This window comes from Geotrypetes seraphini, chromosome 11 (assembly GCF_902459505.1).
Source record: "Geotrypetes seraphini chromosome 11, aGeoSer1.1, whole genome shotgun sequence".
In the NCBI taxonomy this organism is placed as follows: Eukaryota; Metazoa; Chordata; class Amphibia; order Gymnophiona; family Dermophiidae; genus Geotrypetes; species Geotrypetes seraphini.
In genome coordinates this window covers 18,748,955-18,776,922 of record NC_047094.1, presented here as the reverse complement: position 1 = coordinate 18,776,922, position 27,968 = coordinate 18,748,955, and the positions used below count along the sequence as shown (strand labels likewise).

Genomic DNA, 27,968 nt, shown 5'->3' with positions numbered 1-27,968 from the left:
ACAGCAAAAAAAGCAAGAATCTCGGGTCTGCGCTTGGCCATCTCATCAATATCACTCAAAATTTCCAGGATATCTAGGGGGAACCAACAAGAGAAACAATAAAAAAGAATCCATTAGCTGACAGGTTATGATTTGAGTTTTGAGTTGAGTGTAGTGGTCTGTGCTGGCCCCCGTTACCATTCCTAGATTCCACTCATTATCCATATTAACATGAGGCAGAAAGATTGTATATCAAAAACACAGAACCAGAGAAAACAAAATAAAGTTCCAGACTGAATCAGACTGGAGATGTGGTTACTATCCACCTTATTCATAGGAGAAAGAGCGTATTTTTACAAATAACCTTATTAATTCCCTACACTCTCCAGTGGAGTCACTAACGCCACAATTAAAAACACTCTAACGGAGCATACAAAACAAATTTTTTTATCAAAAATTATATGAGGGAGGAAAAGCCCTCACGTTTAGCTTCATAGGTCAGAAAAAAACTCCCTTATCTTCAAAAACAGGCTTTAACCATGTCCCATTAAAGAACAATAACAACAGAAAAACCCCAAAAAGAGGAAACTGAAAAAATATGTCAAGAGAACTAGTCTCCCCTGACCCAAAAAAGGAGGATGAGGGGGAGAGACAGCCAAACTAAACTAAACTAAACTAAACCTTAGGTTTGTATACCGCATCATCTCCACATTCGTAGAGCTCGGCATGGTTTACAGGAGATGGGATAGAAAGGAACTACAATAAAGGGTTAGAGGTCCAAGTATGAAGAGTTTTTAGAGGGCTTAGAATGCCAGAGATGGAATAAGTATCACATTTTTGAGAATAGTCAGGTCTTCAGATGTTTGCGGAAAAGTTGGAGAGAGCTCAGGTTCCGAAGAGGGGAGGAAAGGTTGTTCCAGAGCTCAGTGATTCTGAAGGGGAGGGACACCTACCGCTCAATTTTAATTTTAAGGTTCAGCGCCGTTTTCAACTTTGCTTGATTATCTTTCGGCTGGTTACTTCAGAGCACACAGCGATAGTACAGCTGGTTCCTGAGGAAGGGGTTTTTCCCTCAAACGGAGCCCCGTTGGACGGATTCATTTCATGCTGGCTATTTTTTACTCCAGACTTTCACGGAGAATTTATAAGTACCTCAATTTTTTGGGACTGTGCTGGCTCGACTGATTCTGGATGCTATTGTAACCTCGGATGAGGGGCAGAGACAGCCCAACTTATTTATTGATGTGGTTATTTATGATTATTGTCAGTGAGGTTATGATGATCGTCAGTGAGGACATGAAGGCTGCCAATCAAGTGGAGCAAGCTTCTTCCAAGGCAAGACAAATCATAGGTTGCATACGCAGGGGTTTCGTCAGCCGTAAGCCTGAAGTCATTATGCCTTTGTATAGATCCATGGTGAGGCCCCACCTGGAATACTGTGTGCAATTCTGGAGGCCGCATTACCGTAAGGATGTGCTGAGGCTGGAATCGGTCCAGAGAATGGCCACCCGGATGGTCTCGGGACTCAAGGATCTCTCGTACGAAGAACGGTTAGATAAATTACAGCTATACTCGCTCGAGGAGCGCAGAGAGAGGGGAGACATGATCGAGACGTTCAAGTATCTCACGGGCCGCATCGAGGTGGAAGAAGATATCTTCTTTTTCAAGGGTCCCACGGCAACAAGAGGAGACCCGTGGAAAATCAGAGGCGGGAATGGTCTTCCACTTCAGGTGATTGAGGCCAGCAGCGTGCCTGATTTTAAGGCCAAATGGGATCGACACGTGGGATCTATTCGCAAAGTAAAGGCAGGGGAGGGTCATTAGGGTGGGCAGACTGGATGGGCCGTGGCCCTTATCAATGTCTATGTTTCTATGTTAAATTTGCACATGGGTGAGCCCGGGGATGTTTCACAGATAATACCCTTTTGGGTGTATGACTGTGACAGCTGATGCATTAGGGACTAGTTCCCACTGCAGACTGCGAGACTGAGAGCTTCCCATTCACCTTAAAATTAAAATTGAGCGGTAGGTGTCTGTTTGGCTGTCTCTCCCCCTCATCCTCCTTTTTGGGTCAGGGGAGACTAGTTCTCTTGACCATTAAGGACTTGAATAGTTCGTATGATGCACACAGTCTAGCAAAAACATGCTTATGAGCCCAATGAATATTTAGCTGTGATCGTAAAGTTTGATCACAAAGCCATACTATTTATAATCCAGTTTCTTTTTTTTTTTTTTAAATCTTTATTCAATTTCAAAAATTACAAGTGTACAACAATCATTCATAAATATCTTAATTAATCACTTGACATTCTTATTTTTAATAATCCAAATAAATAATTATATAAGAAGCCCACCCCTCCCACCCATATACTAATAAATAACAATTATCAATTATTATCCTTCATAATCCCACCCCCCCTTATCTTGTCCAATATTTAGGTGTTTAAGATGTCTGATCACCAGAATAAATCGTCAATGGCCCCCAAATCTTTTTAAACTTATTATAATTGCCTTGTTGTAGAGCAAATACCCTTTCCATTTTATAAATATGACACACTGAATTCCACCAAAAAGTATAATTCAATTTAGTATAATCTTTCCAATTCCCTGTATTCTGCTGAATGGCAACCCCTGTTAATATTAATAAAAGTTTATTATTATTCGCTGAAATTTGGCTTTTAAATCTCATTGAAGTACCAAATAATATAGTATCATATGAAAGGGCAACATGATTTTCTAACAATGAATTAATTTGGGGCCAAATTAACTTCCAAAAGGCATTTATACAGGGACAAAAAAATATCAAATGATCTAATGTCCCAACTTCTAAACCACAATGCCAGCATCTATTAGATCTGGAACTATCTAACTTCTGTAAACGAACTGGGGTCCATAAAGCTCTATGCAACAAAAAAAACCAAATCTGTCTCATAGATGCTGCCCTTGTAGTTTTTATTCTCCAAGACCAAAAACGTGGCCATTGAGAGGCAGAAATTTGATGCCCCAGCTCAATGCTCCAAATGTCCCTAAGACCAGTTCTTTGTTTTTTATTCAAATATCCATATATTAATTTATACCACTGTGCGGCTTGGTGACCCAAGAAATCCACCTGAAAGCACAGGAATTCCAAACTATACTGAGAATTAAGAACTTTCCATTCAGGGAACCCTTCCTGGATGGCCTGCTTCAACTGCAACCATTTAAAACTTTGTGAATTATTTAAACCAAATTTATGTTGCAATTGTGAAAAACTAAGCAATGATCCATTTATAATCACATCATTCAAAGTCCGTATACCTGCAATGATCCAATGCTTCCATAGTTTCAGATCAGACGGGGAGTCCCTGTTTCACCTCCCAACCATTTTCTGTAGAAGCATAGTGAATCCTGATGCAAATGGTGCAGATCCCTGATGTAGCTGGGAGGTAAAACAGGGATTCCCTGTCAGATCTGAAACTGTGGATTATAAATATTATGGATTTGTAGTCAAGATTAAAGATACAGGATTTATGATTGCAGTTAATTATTCATTGGACTCTTAAGCATGTTTTTGCTAGACTGCGTGAATCGTATGAACGGTTCAAATCATTTATGGGACACGGTTAAAGCCTGTTTTTGAAGATAAGGAAGTTTTTTCTGATCTATGAAGCTAAACTTTTTTTCCCTCTTATATAATTTTTGATTAAAAATTTTTTGATTCATTTTTTTTTCTTTTGCATGCTCTGTGGTGGAGACAGAGACTGTTTCTGAATTTGAAAGGGCCTGGGATAGACATGTGGGATCTCTCGGAGAGAGAAAGAGATAATGGTTACTGTGGATGGGCAGGCTAGATGGGCCATTTGGCCTTTATCTACCATCATGTTTCTATTAGTGACTGCATAACAGTTCTGGTATAATCTGTGATTACTGTCCTACATATCTCATCTGTTAATAAATACAGGCAGTCCCAAACAGAGCTAAGAAAGAAAAGAAAAGAAAAATAAAAGAACTGATGTCTATTCATCACAATACTTTGCCAATGGCCCCCATATCTTTACAAAGTTATTATATGTCCCTTTTTGTACCGCTATTGCTCTTTCCATCTTAAAAATATGGCATAATGAATTCCACCAGAATGTGTAATTAAGATTCTTGTAATTTTTCCAATTGTTGGTAATATGTTGAATGGCAACCCCAGTCATGACTAATAAAAGTTTATTATTATATAACGATATTTGACTCTTCTTCCTCATAGCCATTCCAAATAAAACTATCATAAGGGGAGGGTGGATTTGGGGTGTAATTTAAAAAGATTTATCATCATATGTTATATTAGATTTTATGTGTTAGATATTATAGTGCTATATTGGAATTACTTGTATGATATATTTTTGTGCACTTGTTGTTTGATTTGAAAATGAATAAAGATTAAAAAAAAAAAAAAAAATACAGGCAGTCCCTGAGTTACAGACACCCGACTTAAGTATGACTCATACTTAAGAACGTGTTTGCGGTTTCATTTGATTTCAGTGAGCAGTATTTCCAGTGGCATAGACTCCTACATTTCTTCTGTAACAGATTCAGGAATGATACGTGGCCACATTAAGAACAGCATATGGTTGTGTATGCTGTACCTTAGAGGGAACACTGGTAGGGACAGTCAGCCCTTTTGTCAGCTGGGAGCAGAGGTAAGCAGCAAGAATCTTAAAATCTACAAGTTCTGAGTTACATACAAATCCAACTTAAGAACAACTTTAAAAACGTAACCCGAGGACTGCCGGTACTGACATTATAGGTGGGATTTCGGATTGCTTTGGGGGAATCTAATTTCTTTTGAGGACTGGGTCTCCTAAGCAGCTTCAGGTCTTACCCTCCACAGTCTGGCCCCTAGAAATCCTCTTCAGGTAAGGGGCCATTTCTGCTGGTGTCAGAGGGGAGAACAGAGACAAGCTAACGAGTGGAAGGGAGCCTGCTCCTGCTTCATCTGTGAAAATGGACAAAGATCACACACAGCAACTAAAGTGCTTAGAAAGCAAAAGTTAAAGGATTAAACTACAGCCTAATAACCTCCCACTCCTCCCCAGAAAGTACATTTCAAAATTGTAAATAATGTCCAAGAGCAAATGTCTTCAAGTTTAGCAAAGCAAGTACTCTGCCCCATCCTTCAGCTTTCATAATGCACAACGGGGGCAACTGCAAAGCAAAGGACAACAAAACCCAGATCAGATTAAATGGGCTTTCTGCAGATTTTACCCCGTTCTTAAGCCTGAATTGAGGATACCTGTAGCACCTGCTGAAACCAGCCAGTTTACTCATGGCACGGTTTCAATAACAAATCAATATCTAGGTTCATTCCTGCATGCTCAGCTCAAGCATGGAACCTATGAGGACTGAAGCCAGTTGCAAGAACTAACCCCTCCCCCTTCCTCCTTTTAGCAAGCTGTGCTAAAGGTTTTTAGCACAGACTGGCAAGGTAAGTGCTTCGACGCTCATTGGACTTCTATGAGCGTTGGAGTATCTACCACGCCGGCCTGCACTAAAAACGTCTAGAACAGCTTGATAAAAGGGGCCGTAAATTAGCTAAGGAGCTGGGCTTTTATAACTGCAGGACAGCAGCCGTCTACTGAGACGTACAACTAGAGAATAACATGTGGAAAAAATCTGTCCCCGTCACCGAACCACCGTCCCCGTCAACGCCCCATCCCCGCAGCATCCACCCTTCTCTCTTGGCACCTTACTGCCCTTCGGCACCCCTCGCACGGTCCGTGTATCTCCCTCCCTTTGTGATGTGTTTTAAGGTTTCAGTCTTGTTGAAAGCCGCCGGAGTGTTCGTGCAGTCGTGTGCGGGCGGAAGCTTCTCCTCTGACGCAACCGTCTCCAAACCCACCTTCTTTCTCTTCCTCGGAGCTTCTCTCTAGGACGCCACCACTACTGGGCAGGCTTAACCCTGCCATAAGAGACTTCAACATCACCAAGTCACCGTTCTCAGATGACAAATCACTACAAAAGGAACAAGAGTCAGATTTCTAGTTACAGTCAGGGGAAGAAAAGTAGGGCAAAAAACATGAGGAGGAGGAGGTGATATGAAAGGGAGCATGTCGTATACTAAAATACAAAAAAGACAAACCCAAACCAGAAAGAAACCTCCATTTCAACCCCATAATTCTATGAGGGTCATTTCATAAATAATGCACACTATTTTTAAAAATTTACGTTTTATTTTTTTTTTTCAAGTATTTCTTTACAATCCTTCAATATAGTCTCCCTGCTTTGCAATGACCGAGTCCCAACGTCCGGGAATCTTCATTATTCCATCCAAGACACCGTTTTAGTTCAGTTGCCGAATGGCTCGGGTACCGGCGGAAGAAATCTCTTCCAGGGATGCAAAACAATGTCCACGCATAGGTTGTTTCAACTTTGGAAAAAGGTCGAAGTCTGGACTGTAGGGAGCATGAGATAACTCCTCCCAGCCGTATTTGCGTAGTTTTTCAATGACAACATTCCCTATGTGCGGGTGAGCGTTGTCGTGAAGAATGAGTGGCCCAGCCAAGAGAAACTTAGGTCAGGTTTTATGCATTTTTCTGCACATTTTTTGCAAAAAGTCACGATAATACACTGCTGTGACACTTCTTCCACATGGAACTTTATCTGTAATGATGATGCCTTCATAATCATAAGCAAAAATAATTTGTTTGACTTTTGATTGAGCTCGTTGAAATTTTTTTGGCCGTGGGGAAGATGGAGCTCTCCACTCGTCATTGAAAAACTACACAAATACAACTGAGAGGCGTTACCTCATGCTCCTTACAGTCCAGTCCACCTATACGTGGACATCGTTTTGCATCTCTGGAAGAGCTTTCTTCTGCCGGTACCCGAGCCATTCGGCAACTGAATAAAAACAGTGTCTTGGATGGAATAATGAAGCTTCCTGGTCGTTGGGACTTGGTCATTGCAAAGCAGGGAGACTATATTGAAGGATTGTAAAGAAATACTTGAAAAAAAAAATAAAGCATGTAAATTTTATATAATAGTGTGCATTATTTATGAAATGACCCTCATATAAAGTTAGGTGCTCAACTGTACGCTTAGCCCCTAACTCTAGAAAAAGTGCAGAAAACTGCATACAGAAATTTAGGCGCGTACCCAATTTCATCGAACAGCAAGCCAATAAGCACCCGTATTTCAACATGCAATTAATGGTGCTAACTAGAATTAAGAGGGTGGTTTGAAAACTCTGGTAAAAAAGTAAGTTACACAACGTAGGCTCAGGGCTGTCCAGAAAAACCAAAAGTTGGGAAAACTGTGCAAATTGAAGTTTTTCTCATGAACTTGATTGTGCCTGATCAGAAAATAATTTTGAAATACAGTAAAACCTTGGATTGCAAGTAACTTGGTTTGCAAGTGTTTTGCAAGACAAGCAAAACATTTGATTAAATTTTGACTACATATACAAGCAATGTCTTGCAATACAAGTACACACATCACAACTGAGACAATGGTTCTTTTCTCTCTGACGCTGCAAGTGTAGTGACTCTTCTAAATGAGCAAAGTCTTGCAATATGAGTACATACAGTATACACGCGTCACATCATCACAACTGAGCTGATGGGGTCCTCTCTCTCTCTGACACTGCAGATGGTTCTTCTCTCTCTGATGCTGCAAGAGTGTAGTGACTGTTTTAAACGAGCAAAGTCTTGCAATACGAGTACATACAGTATACACACGTCACATCATCACAACTGAGCTGATGGTTCTTCTTTCTCTGATACTGTGGGAGTGTAGTGACTGTTCTAAATGAGCGAAGTCTTTCAGTACAAGTACATATAGTATTTTGTATTAAAGTTTTTGGGTTGTGGAACGAATCGTCTAAGTTTCCATTATTTCCTATGGGGAAATTCGCTTTGATATACGAGTGCTTTGGATTACAAGCATGCTTCTGGAACGAATTATGCTCGCAAACCAAGATTTTACTGTATTTTTTAAAGCCCATCCTGGAGTCACTCAAAGCCACCGATTATATAAAGCTCCATTTTTCTTAAAATTTGCTATTATTTTTGCTTAATGGAACAAATTTCTTGGCATTCTAGCTTTTATGTTTTCACACTCAGCAATGATGCATTGATAAAAAAGACATTTTATACAAAAAATCTAGCAGTATTTTATAAAAATTAGACCTGTTTGTAGTATTTGAAGCTGGCCACACTGACTCAGACCTCCATGTAGTATGGAGAAGAAAAAAAGAACACATGAAATATTCTACACTTTTTAAAAAAAATTTCTGGCAGACACCCAGAATTGACCATTTGCTCCCCACTATCCATTCTTTCTGCTCTTATAATATTATTGAGGAAATGAATGTAGGGGGGTAAGCAGGGGTTTAAGATGTGTGAGCTGGTGCTGACGTTCACTTACTGGAGAGGGTCAGCATGTTTCTGCAGGAAAGACACAGCTGCTTGTGCATCGCTTGTGATGTACTTGTGAATAAACTGCACAAACTTGTTGAGGAATGCTGCCAAGTGACGGGAGAACTTTCTGTAATTCTAGACGAAGGAAGAGCAAAACAAAATGGAGCGTTACATTACATTACATTAGTGATTTCTATTCCGCCAATACCTTGCGGTTCAAGGCGGATTACATAAGATTTATCCGGAGTTACAAGAATTGTAACTTTACATAAGAATTGTCATAGGAATTACATAGGAGTTATATAAGAATTGTCGGGAACTTGAGGCGATACATGTTGGGTAATTAGAAACAAGGGGTAGTGGGTGTGGTGGGTGGAGATTGGGAAGGAACTGGTTGTGTTAAACAGGTTTTATGTATTTTTTGAAGAGTAGGGTTTTAGTTTCTTTTTTGAAGGTTTTGTAGTCTGTGGTCGAGGACAGCAGATTGGTGATTTGTCTGTCTAGTTTTGCTGCTTTGGAGGCCATTAGATTGTCATATAGTTTTCTTCGTTTGACATTTTTGGTTGGTGGGTGTGTGAATAGTGAGTGGGTTCTCCTGTGTCTGGTTGAGGTGGATTGAATTAGTCGGTTGTTCCAGTAGGTTGGGCTTTCTCCATTAATAGCTTTGAAAAGTAGGCAGTAGAATTTGAAGTGTATTCTTGCTTGTATTGGGAGCCAGTGTGAGTCGTGGTATGCTTCTGTGATGTGGTCATATTTTTTCAATGAGTAGATGAGTCTTAAGGCTGTATTTTGTATTGTTTGTAATTGCTTTATCCTGGTTGCTGGGCAAGGGAGGTACAGTATAGTATGTTGCACCAGAGGTACCCAGATACCCTTCTGCTTTAAAATGAAAAAAGGTATTGCAATATTCCCATGTGGTCCTGGGCAGCAAATTCTTCGCATGTTAAACAAACAAACAAAAAACTGGGTTTTAGAATTTAACATAATCTAATCTAAGAACAGCCATACTGGGTCATACTAAGTGCCATCTAGCCCAGTATCCTGTTTTCAACAGAAGCCAATCCAGGTCACAAGCACCTGGCAGATACCTAAATAGTAGTAAATGATGGCAGATAAAGACCTGCATGATCTATCCAGTCTGACCAAAAAGGCAGCCAGGCTTGTGATTCCCTCTCCCTCTTCAGGGCTACACAGTAAATGTGAGAGAAGTCTGGGAAAGTATTCCAACTTGGCATGGGAGCCCCCAGGTCTAACAATCCCTGCAAGGTGGTGTTAACTGCCTGCTACTTGAGAGGACTCTTGCATGGCAACTCCAAGAAACACTGCGAGAGGTCAAGAAAATTCCAACTTGTAACCTTCTAAGATCACTTCCAAGACTCTCTGGTCTACACTTCGAGAAAGCTGGCCAGTCAACCTCCTATTTGCTGAACCAAGAAATGGGCCAGAGACCCATCACTGGAAAGCCTGAGAGGCACTGGAGGGTCCCTGATACTTTCCTTTTCTTGACTGGTCTGATAAGGATGCTAGGGAAGGAGAAATTGTATCTTACCTCATAATGTTCTCTCTTTAATCCCATCAGGCCAGACCTCCCTCTGCAACTCTAATGGCCTGATGCACAAGAAAGAATGCAAGGATTTCCAAATCCCTCTCAGCAACAGGTCCCAAAGAGCTTTTTTTTTTTAAAGCCTATCCTACTGGCACTCAAGAATGGCTGTGCTGTCAGGCAGAGAAGCACAGCTCAGGCACACACTACACAGTGCCTTAAAATAGAAGTAGGGAAAGAAAGGGAAGGACTCAGCCAAATGAGTGCAACACTCTCAGGGTGAGAGACCCCTGCGGGCCTGAACCCCTATTCAGAGCATTCAAACACTACTGGCTAGTCCTAAGAGTAAATAAACCCAATTTGGAAACCTTAGATTGAGACTACACAAATCTAGCACGTTCACACTTGCTGTAGACTATACAGCATGGTTATAGGTAAACTCAAAAGTCAGTGGTTCTGTCTCCCTCTGCTGGTTGGAGTGCATAACCAATCTGTGCTGGTCTGGAGAGCAGCTACTGAAATGTGCGTTATGTCTGCCATTGGATATAACATTCTCTTGACTGGTCTACTAAAAACGCTAAGAAAACACCTTTTCACTTGGGTAAATGCCTTTGCATCTTATCTTCATGAAATTGTTAACATTACACAAACATTTTCCATAATTCATGTGCTGTGTTGTATACAATGGTGAACACATAAAAGTGCCGCTTGGAACAATGTACAAAAAGAGATCCTTCATAACATGGTGTATGCTAGTTTCTTTTCTATCAAAAGATAAGAGTACCTGCAATAGGTGAATGAAGGAGAGAAGGCAATCCCACAGTGCTCCTTGGTGCTCATTCTGGAACACTTGCGGCTGCAGCAACTCCAGAATCCCCAGTACATGCATGAAGAAAGTCAGCTGGTTCTGCTGCCGAAACTCTTGGAAATTGAGGTGAGTCCTTCCATGTAGCAGAGCAGCAATCATTGGCAGGTGTCTACAAATAGAGCAGGGTGTCAAGGAATTTCAACAGAATCCATTCAGAAAAAACACACTGAATGCATTGAACTATTCTTTTTTTTTTTTTTTATATTCTTTATTTATTTTCATATTTTACATCAAGTGCACAAAATATTAAATTACTACACAATATCACTTTTATATTTACTACATAAAATTCTAATATTTTTACCCTCTCCCCCACCACCCACCCTTCAACTGCTTTCCAATCACCATATACACATTATATAACATATTATGTAATATTATTTCCATTACCCACTCCTCCTGATGTGCCGTAAAGAAAAAGAAAAGAGAAAAATTGATGATTGTTCACTACAATATTTTGTCAATGGCCCCCATATTTTTATAAATTTAGTATATGTCCCTCTTTCATTGAACTATTCTAAGAATCTGCTCCAAGATCCTGTATCACCATTTATAAAAGATATATTGCAATGCCCTTATCTTGCTGAATCCACTCCAAGAGCTTCCTTTGGAATTCTCATGAATCATCTTTAGGTTTTCACTTTCAAATACTCACTCACATATTCATGTTTATGGAAAAATTTATTCTTACCTGATAATTTTCTTTCCATTAGTCCTTTATACTATTCCAGGTCAGTAGGATAGTTATGTCCAGTGAGCAGTAGGTGGAGATAGAAAACACCAGAAGCGCTGCATGATATAGGTCCTACCTGATCATCCAGCTCCTCAGTATTAACGTAAACAAGTAGAAAGAAACTGGAAAACTAGTCAAGCAACCCACCCCGTAATGACACACTTTGACAATGAATCAAGATTAAACTAGGCCTCATCTACTCTTTCTTTTATTTATTTTTTTATACGAGGACCAGCCCCCAGAGAATAAGGCACAAACAGCGAAGACATCTCGCAGCTCTACATGACACCCCCAGAAGAGGGTGGGCCTCTGGAATAATGTGAGTCACTCTAATAAAGAGTACACGCAGAGTGTATCGGTTTACATATCCCTCCATAAAATCTTGTCATTACAAGAAGTTCCTTGAGAGAACCTTCTCATTTCAGGCCCCTAAACTGAATGCATGGCTTGGAAAAATTATGTTAGAGGCGTCTTCTTATTTTGATTTTAGAAAATTGTTAAAGACACAGCTATTCGATAGGTTGGTATCTTAATGCATTCTGTTTTAACTTTTAACATGTTCTTTCTCATTTTAATTTGATGTATTTATTTGCGGTATATAAATCTGTTATTATTTTATCTGCGGTATATAAACTGTTATTATTATTAGCCTTGTTTGTTGTGAACCGCCTAGAACCTTTCCGGTATGGCGGTATATAAAATAAATTATTATTATTATTATTATTATTAATGGAAAGAAAATCAGGTAAAAAACTAATTTTTTTCCTTCCATCGCGTCCTTCCCACTATTTCAGACCAGGAGGATGCCCAAAAGCAGACCCTAGTAAGGGAGGGATTCTGGAGCTGCAGCCTGCAAAACAGATGTGCCAAGCCTATCTTCCGAGCGTGCCACCATGTTCACCCAGTAACGTTTTGACAAAGGAATGGAAGGACCAACCAGGCGGCTGCCCTGCAGATTTCCACCAGTGACTGCAAGGCTGACTCCGCCCAAGATGCCGCAATGCTTTTGGTCGAATGAACCCGTAAAAGCCACGAGGGCTGCTTTCCAAACAGCAAATATGCAGAAACCACCGCCTCCCTCAATCATCATATTCACCATATTTTAAACATTTCTGGAAAGATCTACCAACAAGGTGGTCAGAGATGAATTTGGCACTCTGCACAAGTTCCACTTCTCCTTGACTAAAACACTGGCATACTTACCACCCAACATTCAGACTGCTGGATATAGCTTCCGTGATCCCGGTGAATCCAGAAATTCAATGCCAGCACCATCTCTGGCCAAGACAGAGCTAGCTAAGTCACAGCGGCCAAAGATAAACCCACCTAAAAAGCAGGTGTATCTGGTTGCTGAACTTAGCCGGCCAGTCGATGAATATTTGGGTGACCACTGAACCGGATATCGGGCCCTTAATCTCTTTCTCTCCATGCTAATTTTGGGTCACAGACTGTAGAGGTCTGCCGAGTACCAGAGCTACTTCTCAACTACCGGAGTCACTGTTGAAGCCCACTCCAGCCTTGATCCTGATCTGTTTTTTGCCATTTACTGGACCCAGACCACAGAAGTCTGTCCATCATGTCTTACTTCCTAACCTCTGAAGCTGCCGTCAAGTTCACTCCAGTTATGAGGCCATTCAAGTTTTGCTTTAGCACAGAGTCTCTCAAACTTATTTAGCTCCGGCACACTAAATGGAGTAAATGTTTTTTGCGGCACATTATAACTGAAATCATAAAATTGGGTACATCCATGTCTTACGATGTGGTTCTCTTTGGAACTATACTGCAACTCAAGTCCCTAATTTCAGCAGCTGAGAATAAATTACTTCTTGTAATGACTGAGATTGCTATACAAATGATCACAAAAAACTGGAATTGTGATAGACTAAATCACACCTTTTGGTGGGAATCCCTGTTATTGTGTTATCAATACGAACGTATGAATTCAGAAATAAAGGGTTATGGTAAAAATTTTAATAAGATTTAGGGCCCTTTAGCAGATTTTGTATCCACCAATCAATAGTCAAAGCCTTCCATTTTATTGAGTTTTACACACATCCGGATTGGGAGGGAGGGATGGGGGGAGAAAAGATGTTTATATTATTATTGTTAGTAATAAGTGCTGTTATTTGGTGCCAATTGTTGTATTTTTGTATGTACAGTGGTACCTTGGATTACGAGCATAATCCGTTCCAGGAGCATGCTCGTAATCCAAAATGCTTGTTTATCAAAGCGAGTTTCCCCATAGGAAATATGGAAACTTGCTTTGATAGGTTCCCCCCCCCCGAGGCCAGCAGTGCTGCTCCCCCCCCACGAGAACCGGCATTGCTCCCCCGAAGGCCCCCTCCGCGAACCGGCACCCTCCCCCCCGCGATCTGCACCTCCCCGCCGCCATCGGACACCTCCCCCCCCGCCGCCATCGCGCACCCCCCCCCCCCCCGCAGCAGCACCGGCACCAGCATGTCCTGTGCGTGGTGCCAGTGCCTGAAGATCTGCTTCCTGTGCTGGGCCTTGAGAGTTCACGTTCGACGTGAGAGTTCACGTTCGACATGAACTCTCAGGCCTTGAGCATGCGCACATGCTCAAGACCCAGCACAGGAAGCAGATCTTCAGGCACTGGCACCACGCACAGGACATGCTGGTGCCGGGTGCCGCTGCGGAGGCTACAGCAAAGTAAGAAGAGGGTTTGAGTGGGTTGGGGGGGACCTCAGGTCGCGGCGGGGGGTGGCCCGATGGCGGCGGGGGGTGCCAGATCGCAGGGGGGGAGGGTGCCGGTTTGCAGGGGGGGGGCGCTCGCAAATCGAAGCGTGCTCAATTTCCGAGGCACCGATTTTGCGAGTGTTTTGCTCGTCTTGCAAAACACTCACAAACCGGTGCACTCGTAAACTGAGGTACCACTGTACTTTGTATGTTATTAAAATGAATAAAGAATTTAAAAAAATAAAATAAAATTGCAAAACCAACAAAAAATCAAATTTCAGTTATATATTTAAAGGTCTTTAAGCTATGAATGGGTAATTGTAACAATGGTGAAACTAAAGTAGATAGAATAGAATTGTTAATCCATGCAATGGATGAGCTTGTTTGTGAGTGCAAATTTAACTCAAAATGCATCTCGATAGTTGACAAGCATACACACATTTTATCATCCATCATCTGCAGTCAGTCTCTTTGTTTCGATTTAATTTCTCTCAGAGTTGAAAATCCAAGTTCGCAGAGATAACAAGATCCAAACAGTAACAACCCACCTGGGACTGACTGAAGCAATTTACCTGAGCAGGAGGATGGGATGTGCCACTGCAAGCTTCCGGCATGCCATGTTAGCATCTGACATCCGACTCTCAGATGACTTGGAGTCCCCTGTCTCTGCAAGGAGTGTGATGAATCGATGAACGAGGGCATCCAGCTAATTTGGGGGAGGGAGAGATGGAGAATGCAAAAAAGAAATACAGCATCTTTAGGGGAAAATATTAAAGCAAAAGGGTACATATTTCCAGTTACACTTGCAAACCTTAAGAGATTTTTTACTAAAGACAGCAGCCAGTTGTCAGACATCTATCTGTACCATGGAAATTGGAACCTGAAGGAGTTTGTGTGTCCATCTTATACACTTCTCCCTCCGGTATTTGCTGTGATAGGGGATTAACAGAACCACAAATAACTTTTTCATATGTTATTTGCTGTTTTCTATTAAAAACCATCGTGAATATGGTGAAATCGCGAATAACATGGTGGGAGACCTGGCCTGTTCCTGAAGGAGAGGCAAAACACGGTGAAGAAAGTGCTGGGAATCGATGATTTTCTCTGTAAATGCTTGGAATCAGCGATTTCTCTATGCAATGTAATTTGGGGGGGAGGAGCCAGCAAGCTAAAAACCGCGAATAATTGAAACCGTGAATGCTGAAACCACGAATACGGAGGGAGAAGTGTATACAAACATCAACAGTCAAAAGCCAGTGAACTCTGACTGACATTTCACTCATTGAACTCAAGAAGAGCTCCATCTGCTGGCAGGGAGATATAACACTCTTGTTTAGACTGGTCTGGCATGGATCAGGAAACTTGTCAGTGAGGCACTTGATAAATGATGCTGAAAACTAGCAAATATGTACAGATGTCCATGACACTTCCATGGTCTGCAGTCCTCTCATACCATCCTATATAATAAAACCCTAGCCGCGCATGCGCACTTACCTGCGTGCTTCTGTGATCTTTGATCTGTGATCAGTAGGTCCGTGGCAAGCAGGAGTGCGGATGCGGCGGCCAGACAACTCGGAGAAACAGCACAGCTGCCGACTCCCCCTTCCCGCCCTCACTCATTGCCAAAACCACCACTGTCAAAGCCTCCTCCTTCTGGCCGGCTCACCTGCCTTTAAATTAAGAGAAAAACGCTGCACCGCGCTAACGCTGGCCTCGCCGTCTTCTGTTCACTGTGGCCCACCCTCTCTGACTACTTCCTGTTTCCGCTAGGGTTGGCCGCAGTGGATAGAAGATGGCGAAGCCAGTGGTAGCGCGGTGCAGCGTTTTTCTATTAATTTCAACGCGGCGGCTGGGAAGGGGGCAGGGGAAAATGCTGATGTTACACAGGGAAGGCCGGGAAATACTGCTGCTTCACAGGCAAGTGTGTGTGTGGTGGGGAAATGCTGCTTCTGCACAGGGAAGTGTGTGTGTGGTGGGGAAATGCTGCTTCTGCACAGGGAAGGCCGGGAAATGCTGGTGCTGTGTATGTGTGTGTGGGAGGGGCAGGACCGCGGGAAGGGAAGGGGGGGAAGGAAAATGCTACTGCTGCACAGGGAAGTGGTGTGGGGGGAGGGAATGCTGCTGCTGTGGCTGCGGCACAGGGAAGTAGGGGGGGATCGAAATGCTGCTGTACAGGGAAGTAGGGTGGGGGGAAATGTTGCTGCACAGGGACATGGAGGGGGAGGGAATGCTGCTGTGGCTGCTGCACAGGGAAGTGGGGGGAAAGAAAGACAGACAGCTAGCATCCGTTAATGTAACGGGCTAAAATACTAGTTTTTTATAATCATTGTAAACCGCATAGAACTTCACGATCCTGCGGTATATAAACCGTTATTATTATTATTATTACCTTGCAGGTGCTGCTGTCTGCGGTCCCTTCTCCGCTCTGCGTGACCTCAGGCACCGGCATAATGAGCGCTGGCAGCTGCAGGTAAAGCTGTAGGAGCAAATCTCGGGCCTGTCTTCTGACTGAGCTGCAAGACACCACATTAGTTGCAGCGGGAACCCAACAAGGAAGGGGAATGGGGATTTAGCTGATGGGGTTACGTTCCGATACAGTAGGTACTTTCTTCTTTCAGAGGGCTCACAATCCACTTTTCATATCTGAGGCAATGGAGAGTTAAAAGACTAGCCCAAGGTTACAAGGAATGACATTGGAATTTGAATCTGGATTCCCTGGTTGCTTCTCCTAAAGTAATTTATTATGCAAGTGGAGACCACCTGAAGATATGAATACCAATTAGTGGGGGCGGCATAATCTTCTTCTAACCTAAGGCAGTGACATTAAACTTAAAGATGGCAACAGATTAGAGTTCTGGCTGCCAGTAAATGTGGAGAAAAATCTATGGTTCTTTGAGCAGTTGTACAAGAAATAAACAGCAGACACCACTTCACTGAGTGTTTGAGAGGAGAGTGTGGCGCAGTGGTTGGAGCTACAGCCTCAGCACCCTGGGGTTATGGGTTCAAACCCTGTGCTGCTCCTTGTGACCCTGGACAAGTCACTCAGTCTTCCATAGCCCCAGGTACGTTAGATAGATTATGAACCCACCGGGACAGATAGGGAAAATGCTTGAGTACCTGACTGTAAAAACCGCTTAGATAATCTTGATAAAATCCTAATAAACTTGAAACTTCTGCACCGAATAGAATCAGAGTTACATGGATGCGGTGTGACTGCTAGGAGACTGTTTAAATCACATTTGATCACCCCCAATTTCCTGTAACCCCTCCTCTAAAAAAATATATATTTACATACTCGGCAAATGTATACATCCTAGAGAATGACACGGGGAAAATAATCTGTCCCCGTCCCCGCCGTCCCCTTCACCGCCCCGTTCCCGTCGTATCCACCCTTCCCTCTCACCACCTCACCGCCCTTCAGCGGCCTGAGAATCTCCCTCCCTTCCCCTTACCTTCGTGGCGTGTTAGTAAAGAAACTTAAGGGAGGGAAGGCGCGCGTGGCCCCCTCCCTCCGGCCAAATCTATCTCCCTCCCTCCCCCTTACCTTCGTGGCGATTTAGTAAAGAAACCTACAGAAGCCTGCCTGTGCCTGTAGTCGCGTGTGTGTGGGCGGAAGCTTCTCCTCTGATGCAACTGGAAGTTGTCCCCCCTTAACTGTGGGGACAAGGCCATTGGCTCCACAGGGCGGTGGATGGCCTTATCTCCGTGCCCACAGTGAGCACTTCCCCCCCCACACCGTTTCGGAGGGTTACCCACGGGCCACTGCCACCGTGGCATTCTCTAATACATCCTCACCTGCTTCCCCGCTGTTTGATACAACCAATCAGATACTCCACCACTTTTTTAATACTTTCATCTTCTCCATGACAGCAGCTGAGCAGTAAGGGGAGTCGAGACTGGATAAGGGTACAGGCTGCTTCCTCTGAGCTCTGGCTCCTGGTTTCAGACTCAGCCAAGATAAGTTCCACCAAACAGATCAGCTCAGGAGGCTTCAGTCGGAGCACAAACTCATCACATCGTTTCTGCAAAACAGTGATGCCTGTGTCAGAGCTCAATGCTGTGCAATAAAAGGGTGACCCAAGACATGCTGTGGACAGCAACTATGTAGGAATAGCTTTTCCACCGCATTTGCTTCATACATTGGGACCTCCCTGTGGGGCTCCTGAACTGAAAAAAAAAGTTCCTTTTTTTTCATTATTAGGGGTTTTTTTTGTGTGTTTTATAGGATATTTTTAAATTGTAAACTACTTTGGTATGAAAAATAAAGCAGGATATCAAATTTAATAAAACACTTTTCTCTGAGGAAAATATATACCAGTATAAGGAAATTAGGTCTTAGCTGGACACAGAGGGAGGTCCTTAGGCATCTGAACCAATCAGGGCCTTTGGCACCGGGGAGGGGAAGGCTTATCTTTTAGGACTGGCAGCCCGAAGCAGGAGCCTCAGAGCAGGCTTCCAAGTTTCCAATTTTTTAAAATGGTACGGGAAGGTTCAGGGGGAGGGGGGGTGAACAGTGGCAGGAGGGAGTGGGCATCCCTCCTGCCATTTTGGGGGGGTTTAGGGGGGTTCTACGTGGCAGGAGGGAGTAGGCATCTCTCCTGCCTATTTTGGGGGAAGGGGAAAGGATTGGCATGGGGGAAGGGGGGGTCAATGCAGGGAGGAGGGGGGGCTTTTTTCTTTTTTTTAATGGAGCACACACGTAACATCTGTGCCATAAAAAAAAGAAGCTCTAACAACAGTGACAGGAAGCGCTTCCCCCGTCACTGCTGTTAGGGCTCTGCGCATGTGTCAATCGCTCACTGAGCAATTGATTGGTCATGTTTACAAGCAAGTGATTTGCATCTCCATGCAAATCATTTGCATGTAAACTTGACAGTGCATCGATCGCTGCTCGAGAATCGGCCAACAGCGATCCAGTCGGTATTCAAAGTGTTTTAACCAGATAGGAACATCTCCTGCCTGGTTAAATTGTTTATCACTGCCTAAGTGGTGATATCTTGTAGCACTTAACCAGACAGTGGCATTGAATATCACCACAGATGGAATAGAATTTTTTTTTTTTTTTAAATAAATAATAAACAACAAAAAAGTGGGTAGGTCAGGGGAATGGTGTTGAGGAGGAGTCAGGGATTATGTGGATGCCGGCATTATTCAGTGCTGGGACTACACAGCTAAGCAGGTGAACTTAGGACAGCAAATTCACCTGCCTCGCTCTGTAGGCCCTGGCAACAAATATTGGCCTGGACCTGCATAACTGGGTTTTAATCTCAATGTACGGCCAATCCCCCTTCTTTTAACATCCCCCAGCCTTCTGAAACTCAAAATCTTCTTTCCCCCCCACCCTTACCCTAGGTCCAGATATGCCTCCCAGGCCTACTTGAAAGCCCTGCTGGTCCTAATAAGGGGGTGTTTTGGGGGAGAAGAAAGGAGGATGTTGAGCCTCATGGGCTGGGGGGTGCTTCTTGAGGGGCTGGGAGGGGGTTCGGCAACATTTAGAAATTAAAATCCAATGATGTGGGTCCCAGCCGATATTAAGCCAGAGCCCGCAAAACTGTCTTATGGGGGCCCAAGCAAAAGCATAAGCTCCAGTGGCCAACCCCCACCAGATTTAGCCCCTGATATTCAGTGCCAGCGTCCAGGCATGGCTTGGCACTGATTATCTGAGGCTAATCCAGGTCATGACAAGGAGAAATTAGGTTCTTACCTGCTAATTTACTTTCTTTTAGCTGCTAAAGAAGATATTATTTTCATGTGGTATATTTTAGTTGTATATGAATTTGGGAGGGGGGTGGGGGTTAAATCTTCTTGTTGTATGATATTGTAGATTTTCAAGTGATGTTGTACTATAATTGTTTGATATTTACTGTACACTTGATGTAAGTTATAAAATGAATAAAGAAATTTAAAAAAAAAATCAAAAACACCTTCAATATTAACATAAATGTTGGAACTGAGAATTTAGCTTATGGTCGTTCTGTGATTCACTTTTGGGTGTCAGCCACAGTTCAAAAACCAGTGTAGCAGATATATGTGAATAGAGAGTGGAGACAGTGGTGTAGGGCATAAACAGAACCAAGGGTCTCTCACAACACTGCACAGCTACAGTCTAGAAATAAAAATTCACATGAAGAAATGGAATTCTCTGCCACAAACCTGAAGAAACGCCCCAGACTCACCTATGTTTTCAGGGTTAAATGCAGCCACCACAAGTAGCAGAGGCCAAGCTTTCCAATACAGTGTGGAAATGGCCAGGTTTGGAGGCTGGTACCTGGAATAAAAGCCGAAAGAGAACTTCCATTAGGCATGCCACTGCGTAGTCAAGTGTAGGATGACAGTTAAGAAAGAAATGAATGTGAAGAAAACCCAAATCAAAAGTGAGGGAGAGAAGTCCTGGCAGAGATAAACAGGATCTATATTTCCAAAGTTGGTTAAAAATGGAGATGATATGCCATCAGTTTGGGTCAATGACAGTTCATCTAATAGACAACCGATCTAAAATACAGGATGGCTAATGGGTCATTTGGTCTAAACACAGAATACTGATGCAAAAATCAGTGTTATTTTGTAAAAAAAAAAACCACCACAAAAACTAAAGTAAGATACAGGTCTCAGAAATTTTACAAACATATATATGAGTGAAGAAAGTATAAGAAAATTAAAAAGCACAAAACTTTGTCAATGTTGTTCTAAAAGCACAGACTACATGTACAGTTAATGTCTTGATTAGATTAAAAAACAGTTACAGCACCTATGTCAAATAAAACTATATGAGTTCTTCATTTGCTCAATCGTCTTACACACTATCATTGATCGTTTTCACCGAAGTTCCTTAGATTACCACACTCGCCACTCTGTAGATTTGGCAAATTTATGTGGTGGTCTTCCTCACCGGAACTTTATTAAATCAGTGTTTTCTCTATTACATTATTTGTGCTTTATACGTATTTTCTATATTTCATGTATTCTTAAAGTGCCTGTGCTTACACTTTAAAAATTTTTCTTTAAATATATAAATAAAGGGAATGAGACTTTCTTTAAATATATAAATAAAGGGAATGAGACAGTAACTGTTCAAAGCTAAGTCCCTTTATTTATATATTTAAAGAAAATATTTAAACAAAAAATTTTAAAGTATAAGCACAGGCACTTTAAGAATACATGAAATATAGAAAATATATATAAAGCACAAATAATGTAATAGAGAAAACACTGATTTAATAAAGTTCCGGTGAGGAAGACCATCACATAAATTCGCCAAATCTACAGAGCGAATGTGGTAATCTGAGGAACTTCGGTGAAAACAATCAATGATAAGTATGTGTAAGATGATTGAGCAACTGAATAATTCTTATAGATATAGATTGATTAGAATAAACCATGTTCTCATTACGAACTTTAAAAAAGTGATCTGCCACATAAAAAATGTATGACTTCCATCTTTATCCTTTTTATTATGAGTTTTAAATATGTTACAAGAACATAATAGTAATAACTTTATTCTTTTATACCGCCATAACCAAAGTTCTAGGCGGTTTACACTAAAAAGAGCTGGACAATCAGCGAAATACAATAATACAGTAAAAAAAATACAAATATTTGTAAAATAGAATTTCAATAATAAAACTCACTAAGTAATAAACTTATCGAACAAAGTGGTCTTAATTAATTTCCGAAAACAGCAATAGGATAACATAGCTTGCTGAATACATTTACCTAACCAAGATTGGTGCCTACCAGCTTGAAATGCTAGGGTCCTATAATCCGTAATATGCATTTAAAGAAATACATAATAACTAGAACCAAAAAACTTAAAGCATACAAATTGTCTCTTTGGATGAGTTAGTCTTTAGAGGAATTGTATCCTTACACCAACTGTCATTATATTAACTGACCATTAGACCAACTGTCATTAACCAATTTGTACCAAACCCCACTAGTTTCTGATCAACTTATTATTTTGTTAAGAAAGGGTGGCTGAGAGGGGGAAGGTTGGATTGAGGATGGGGGAAAGAGAAAGCATATTCATAAAAACTAAAAAGTAATGTTAAAGAGTGGTTTAATATTCACTGGAAACTGTGGAAAGATTTTGTTCAGTTTCTTATACTTCTTATTGATAGTACTGATTTCATTCACAATTTGTAATCTTATATTATAGCTGCTTTTTAATAAAAATTAAATACACAAAAAAAAAGATGGAGATGACAAAGCAAAATCTTGAACTTTCTCTCCCTCTTGGACAATGATCATCAGGATATGTAGCTGAGACATGATGGAGGAAATCTATTACACAGTGGATTGGAACATCTTCCGAAACATCCACGCCTGGAGCAAGGCTAGGAGTCAGCAGCAAGCAGGGGTCCCAACACAAACGTATGTATTAATTAAGATTTGAAACACTAAGACATTGCATTTTGTAAGGGATTAAATCTCTACAAACTCTTACGGTGACCCGTCAATTGAGCACAGTACAAAAGCGCTCCAACAAAAATGCGCCAACAGTCGCACGCAGGATGTATGCACCTCACCGGTCCCACTGTTTAAAACCCATAACGTTATCAATGTGAGGGGATGAGGGGGGAATTCCCCCCACTACACTGAAAAACTCCTGAACTCCCGAAAACGGAAGTTTTAAGTGTACTTAGAGGGGTTCGCCCTCCCAACCCCCCCCCCCCCCCCACTGGAGCGCGAGGACTTCTACATGTACTGCAGGCCTTCCCCCTATACCCTCCCTCACAGCGGTAACGTTACCGGTTTTAAGTGGCGGGGCCAGCAGCATGCATATGTCCTGCTCGGAATTGTCGGTGCACTTTAGTTAAGGAACCAACGCATACAATCTTGCTTTCTTTCTCATATTACCCTGGAGGCAGCTGAATGTTCTCAGGGTGATGGTAGGTGCACAGATTAAGAACTGCATCAAGAAGCTGAATTCTCTCCACTCTTAAGACCTCCACGTCTGCAAGAGGAAAGAACCCCAAAACAAAAGCAAAATGCTTAGTCAACGTAATCTGATGGAAATGTGTCCTCTCCTGACCAGTCTTTTTTTGCCCAGACAGTGCAAGTCACTAAAATCCCAACTGCATTTTGGCATACTCAGGGTCCCTCCATTTCAGCACTCTGCACGTTTCTGTCTAGCCCAGTGGCTTCCAACCCTATCCTGGGGGGACCCCAGCCAGTCAGGTTTTCAAGATATCCCTAATGAATATGCATGAGAGATTGGAATACGTGTCACTTCCATTATATGCAAATCTCTCTCATGCATATTCATTAGGGATATCTTGAAAACCCGACTGGCTGGGGGTCCCCCAGGACAGGGTTGGGAACCAATGATCTACACTATTCCTCAATGCTGCAACTCTTGCTCCATACAAAGACCATCCAAGATGCAGCAGATGTTACATCCACCGACACATGCACCTTGTGTTGCCTCTCCCATGCCCAGATATCTCCCCACAGAAACAGGCAACGCTACAGAATACAGCAATTAGATTAATCCTCAGATTGAAAAAAAAGTGATAAGATTACACCTTATTTACGTGAATTGCACTGGCTAACTATAGAAGGGAAAATACTTTATAAATTCTATTGTATTTTATTTAAAACTCCTGATTATATGCTACATCTCGTTACATTTTCTTTTTTTTTTGTAAATCTTTATTCTTTTTCATTTCTTACATCAAATGAAAAAATACATATTAAAATACAATTATTTCATAACACTTGAATTACACTCAAATACTCTTATAATATAAAGTAAATATCCCCTTTTTTGTCAGTATTCCTACATCCAAATACAGTAAATTGAATTACCCTCCCTAATCCCCTATATATTCTATCCATGTGCTAAGATATCTGATCATTAAAAAAATATGGGGACCATTGGCTAGTTTCTCGTTACATTTTCTAATAATCCATCTTTGAAACCTAAGAAACAATGATACTTTTCGGTATCCAATCATTAGGAACATTAGATGCAATAGAACTTTTAACTTCACATGGGCATATCAAGCAGCGAAACTGTGGGAAGCATTACCAACTAATATTAACCAGGAATCTAATTTTAAATGTTTCAAAAAAGACCTAACGACCTTTCTATTTCATGATTTTGTTACTAATAATTCCTAAATATTGTAATACTAGTTTTTAATTTGTATCACCATAATTACTTATGTAAACCGCTGTGATACTTCATGGAGTTATTGGCGGTATACAAATAAAGATTGTATTGTATCGTCTGTGTATAAGCAGACCCAAGTTCAGATGAAGGTTGTGTGAACTGCGGGTAGTTTCTTCTGCACCCCAGCCCAACCTGAGGCCACTCTCTCCCATTCCTCATGGGGACCCTTACCGTCTGCCTGAATGGCAGCAGCTCGCTTTACAAGGTGGTCCGCAAGCTCCATGGCGTCTGCAGGACCCAATGGAAGTTCACGCGACAACCAATGACCAGAATGCGCATCAGCGTATCTTCCAGGAGTGGCACTTCGGAGCAGAGGCGAAGGAAGAAACTGGGACACGGGAATTAAAGAAAGGCACAGTGACTCACAGGATCTAAAACACTTTTACTGCATGGCAAGGAAGCCCTGTGTGCAAGCCATTTTCTTACACACAAAGCAAATAACTCTAAATGGGGACCATGTACCTAAAGTGGGGAAACAAAATACCCCAAAGTGGGCACCTAGTCATTTGTGTGTGGATCTGGCAACATATGTGAATAAATGACCCCTTACTGAATACCGACATGACATGATGGGAGTGCACATTGCTGGTGAGCATGCATAGGGAAGAAATTTGGGGAGAGGGTGGGTGCAGCGCATAAGTCCACCAGTAGCACCCGATATTCAGCTGGTGGTGATCAGTATTTTGCGACTGCATTTTATCATCCTGCATTATATCCAGAAATTCAAAGTTGAGTCAAGTCCATGCTCAGGCACTAACCCCCTCTTTTACTAAGGTGCGCTAACCGATGTGCACGTGCTAAATGCTAACGCATCCCTAGACTAACATGCACGGGTTAGCGTTTAGCACGTGCTAATCGGTTAGCGCACCTTAGTAAAAGAGAGCCTAAGTTTCCGGGTATAGGGAGTCAGCAAAAATATGGCCAGATAATTGCGATATTCGGCTCTTAACTGGCTATGAAGAACCACATAATAGGACTGTGTTTTATGCAATCCTATTATGCAATTAGCTTGGCCCTGTAAGCGCTGAAAATCAGAACTTAACCAGCTAAATGCTAACTCTGTCTCCGGAATGCTCCCATAATGCCCTGTTAGCCCAGACAGGCGATTTAAATAGCCAGGAGCATCTCTTGGTCATTTAAATCATTTTAAATCTCAGGCCCATAGGTTATAGAATTGTATAATTTATAGGGCTGTACATCACTTAAAATTTTTAATCACATGATTAATCACAATTAACATTTTTAATTGTGCAATTAATTGCATAATTTCCTCCTGTATAGTGCAATTATATACATAGCAGACGTAAATTCTCAAAACAGACACATTTCAATTCAATTGTCCCATAGAAAAGGCGGTTTATCAAATTCCATTATCCCCCTTACTAAACATAAAATAATCTTATCTTTGTTGTCTGGTGATTTTATCTTTCTAATCATCTCGTTCCGCATCCCTGTGTTCTGTCTATTCACTGTTTTTTTCACCTCTTCCTGCCCTATATCTATCTTTCACAATCAACTACGTAGTTTCCATTTCTTCTCTTCTAAGAACATAAGAAATGTCACTGCTGGGTCAGACCAGTGGTCCATCGTACCTAGCAGTCTGCTCCCACGGCGGCCCCTTAGGTAAAAAACCAGTGCCATAACTGAGACTAGCCTTTCCTGCATACGTTCTGGTTCAGCAAGAACTTGTCTAACTTCATCTTGAATCCCTGAAGTGTTTTCCCCTATAACAGCCTCTGGAAGAGCATTCCAGTTTTCCACCACTCTCTGGGTGAAGAACTTCCTCACATTTGTACAGAATCTATCCCCTTTTAACTTTAGAGAGTGCCCTCTTGTTCTCCCTACCTTGGAGAGGGTGAACAACCTGTCTTTATCTACTAAGTCTATTCCCATCAGTATCATGAATATTTCAATCATGTCCCCTCTCAGTCTTCTCTTATCTGCCATTCATGGGCAACATCATCTCCCTCCCCTCCCCTCCCCTTGCAACGGTACCCTCTCTTCCCTCTCCCACCACTCCATGCTCACCATTTCTTTCTTTCCCTCCTCTGTCACCATAACCCTTGTTTTTTCCATCCCTATTTCCAGAATCTGGCCTCTCAAATATCATCCTACTCACCCCCCACCATCTGTGCCTCTTTCTCCCAGTAAATTTTCCTGTGCTCCTATCCTATCCTTCCCCTCTCCCACCCCCTCCCTGACCAGATCGCTCTCTTAGAACCCCCTGTGGTCAGGTCTCCCTACCTCCCTCCCTTCCCCTGTGGTCAGGTCTCCCTCCCTTCCCCCGTGGTCAGGCATCTCTCTCCTTCCTCATTTCCCCCATTGGTGCAGTTTGGTCGGGCTGAGTCTCTTTCCTTCCTCCCTCCCCCCCTGGTCAGCAATCTGTCCTCCTTCCATCCTTCCCTCTAACCTTTCATAGCTGCTGGCAGTGCTAGCGATTAAAGAAGAGCACTACCTGCAGACTAGGTGGCTCCAGTCTCTCGCGGTCTTTTCAGTCCCTGCTACACCAGAACAGCTGATGTAACTTTCTGTTCCAGTATAGCAGGTGACTGAAGAGGCCACGAGAGAATGGAGCCGCCTAGCCTGCAGGTAGTGCTCTGCTTTAATTGCTAGCACTGCAAGTGGCTGTGAAAGGTTAGAGAGAGGGAGAAAAAGAGGAGAGAGAGGGGAGGGGGGAAGGTGGAAGGAAGGGGGGGAAATAGTGGACTGCTTTGAATGCCAAAGCCACAAAAAGACAGTATTCAAGTCCCCTTTCACCTTTGTGCTGTCTGTGATAACCCAAATATACTGTATGCACAGGTGTGCATTACAGGTGACAATACAATGTTGAGACCCATCACCAGAACACAAAGGGGCCAGTGGAGAGGAAAAGGTATTTCCTTGGCCCTCTTCCAGTATGGAAGAATCTTCCAGAAACACCTTCCCCAATGGTGAATGCTGGATTCTTACTTGCGGTCACTCTCTGGGGGCCAGTTATCCCATTTGTAGTAGGTTTCTGGCTGCTCTGTGAACAACACTTTGTGGAGACTAGGGAAAGGAAGGGAAAGAAGAAAATATTAGGCCTATTGTAGTATATCCATAAGCAGTAGAGTTTGTCGCTTTTCCTTCTTGAGTGTGACTGATGCACAGGAAATAAAACACTTACCAATGAACATAGTCCTTGGGGGGCAGTTTGCTGATCGATGGGACAACAGTGTGAAGCCACCAGACAGCGTCTCGCTGGATGGCAGCGATTTGATTCTGAAATGAGCGCAGCACCTCCAGATCTGAAATGTACACACAGCTTGATTATGGAGTAAGCCCACATTTTCTCGGGCCACAGGAGCTCTGCAGTCAGTGGAAGACTTGCTAAACCCTTGCTTAGAGTCAAAGTCTAAGGCTAGAAGTACCAATAGACCAATGGTCTCAAACTCACGGCCCGGGGCCCACATGCGGCCCTCAGTATGTTTATTATAATCACAAAAGTAAAATAAAACAGTTTCTTGATCATATGTCTCTTTAGCTATAAATTACAATATTATTATTAAGACTTAGCCTAAAGGAAATATTTATTAAATTACATTAGAGATTTCTATTCTGCCATTGTCTTG

At 42.2% G+C, this 27,968-nt stretch overlaps 1 protein-coding gene across 1 annotated transcript in view; it reads right to left on the bottom strand.

Annotated features, from left to right (window-relative positions):
• The window catches only part of INTS1 (integrator complex subunit 1), a 70,334-nt gene that overhangs the window by 8,921 nt on the left and 33,445 nt on the right, over positions 1-27,968 (bottom strand). Inside the window, 14 exon segments of the mRNA XM_033963862.1 lie at positions 3-73; positions 4,829-4,942; positions 5,846-5,958; positions 8,371-8,498; positions 10,691-10,883; positions 14,777-14,910; positions 16,594-16,717; positions 18,000-18,261; positions 20,381-20,472; positions 23,061-23,157; positions 24,550-24,636; positions 24,639-24,706; positions 27,328-27,405; positions 27,524-27,644. Coding sequence (XP_033819753.1) covers positions 3-73; positions 4,829-4,942; positions 5,846-5,958; positions 8,371-8,498; positions 10,691-10,883; positions 14,777-14,910; positions 16,594-16,717; positions 18,000-18,261; positions 20,381-20,472; positions 23,061-23,157; positions 24,550-24,636; positions 24,639-24,706; positions 27,328-27,405; positions 27,524-27,644 — 1,682 coding nt within the window.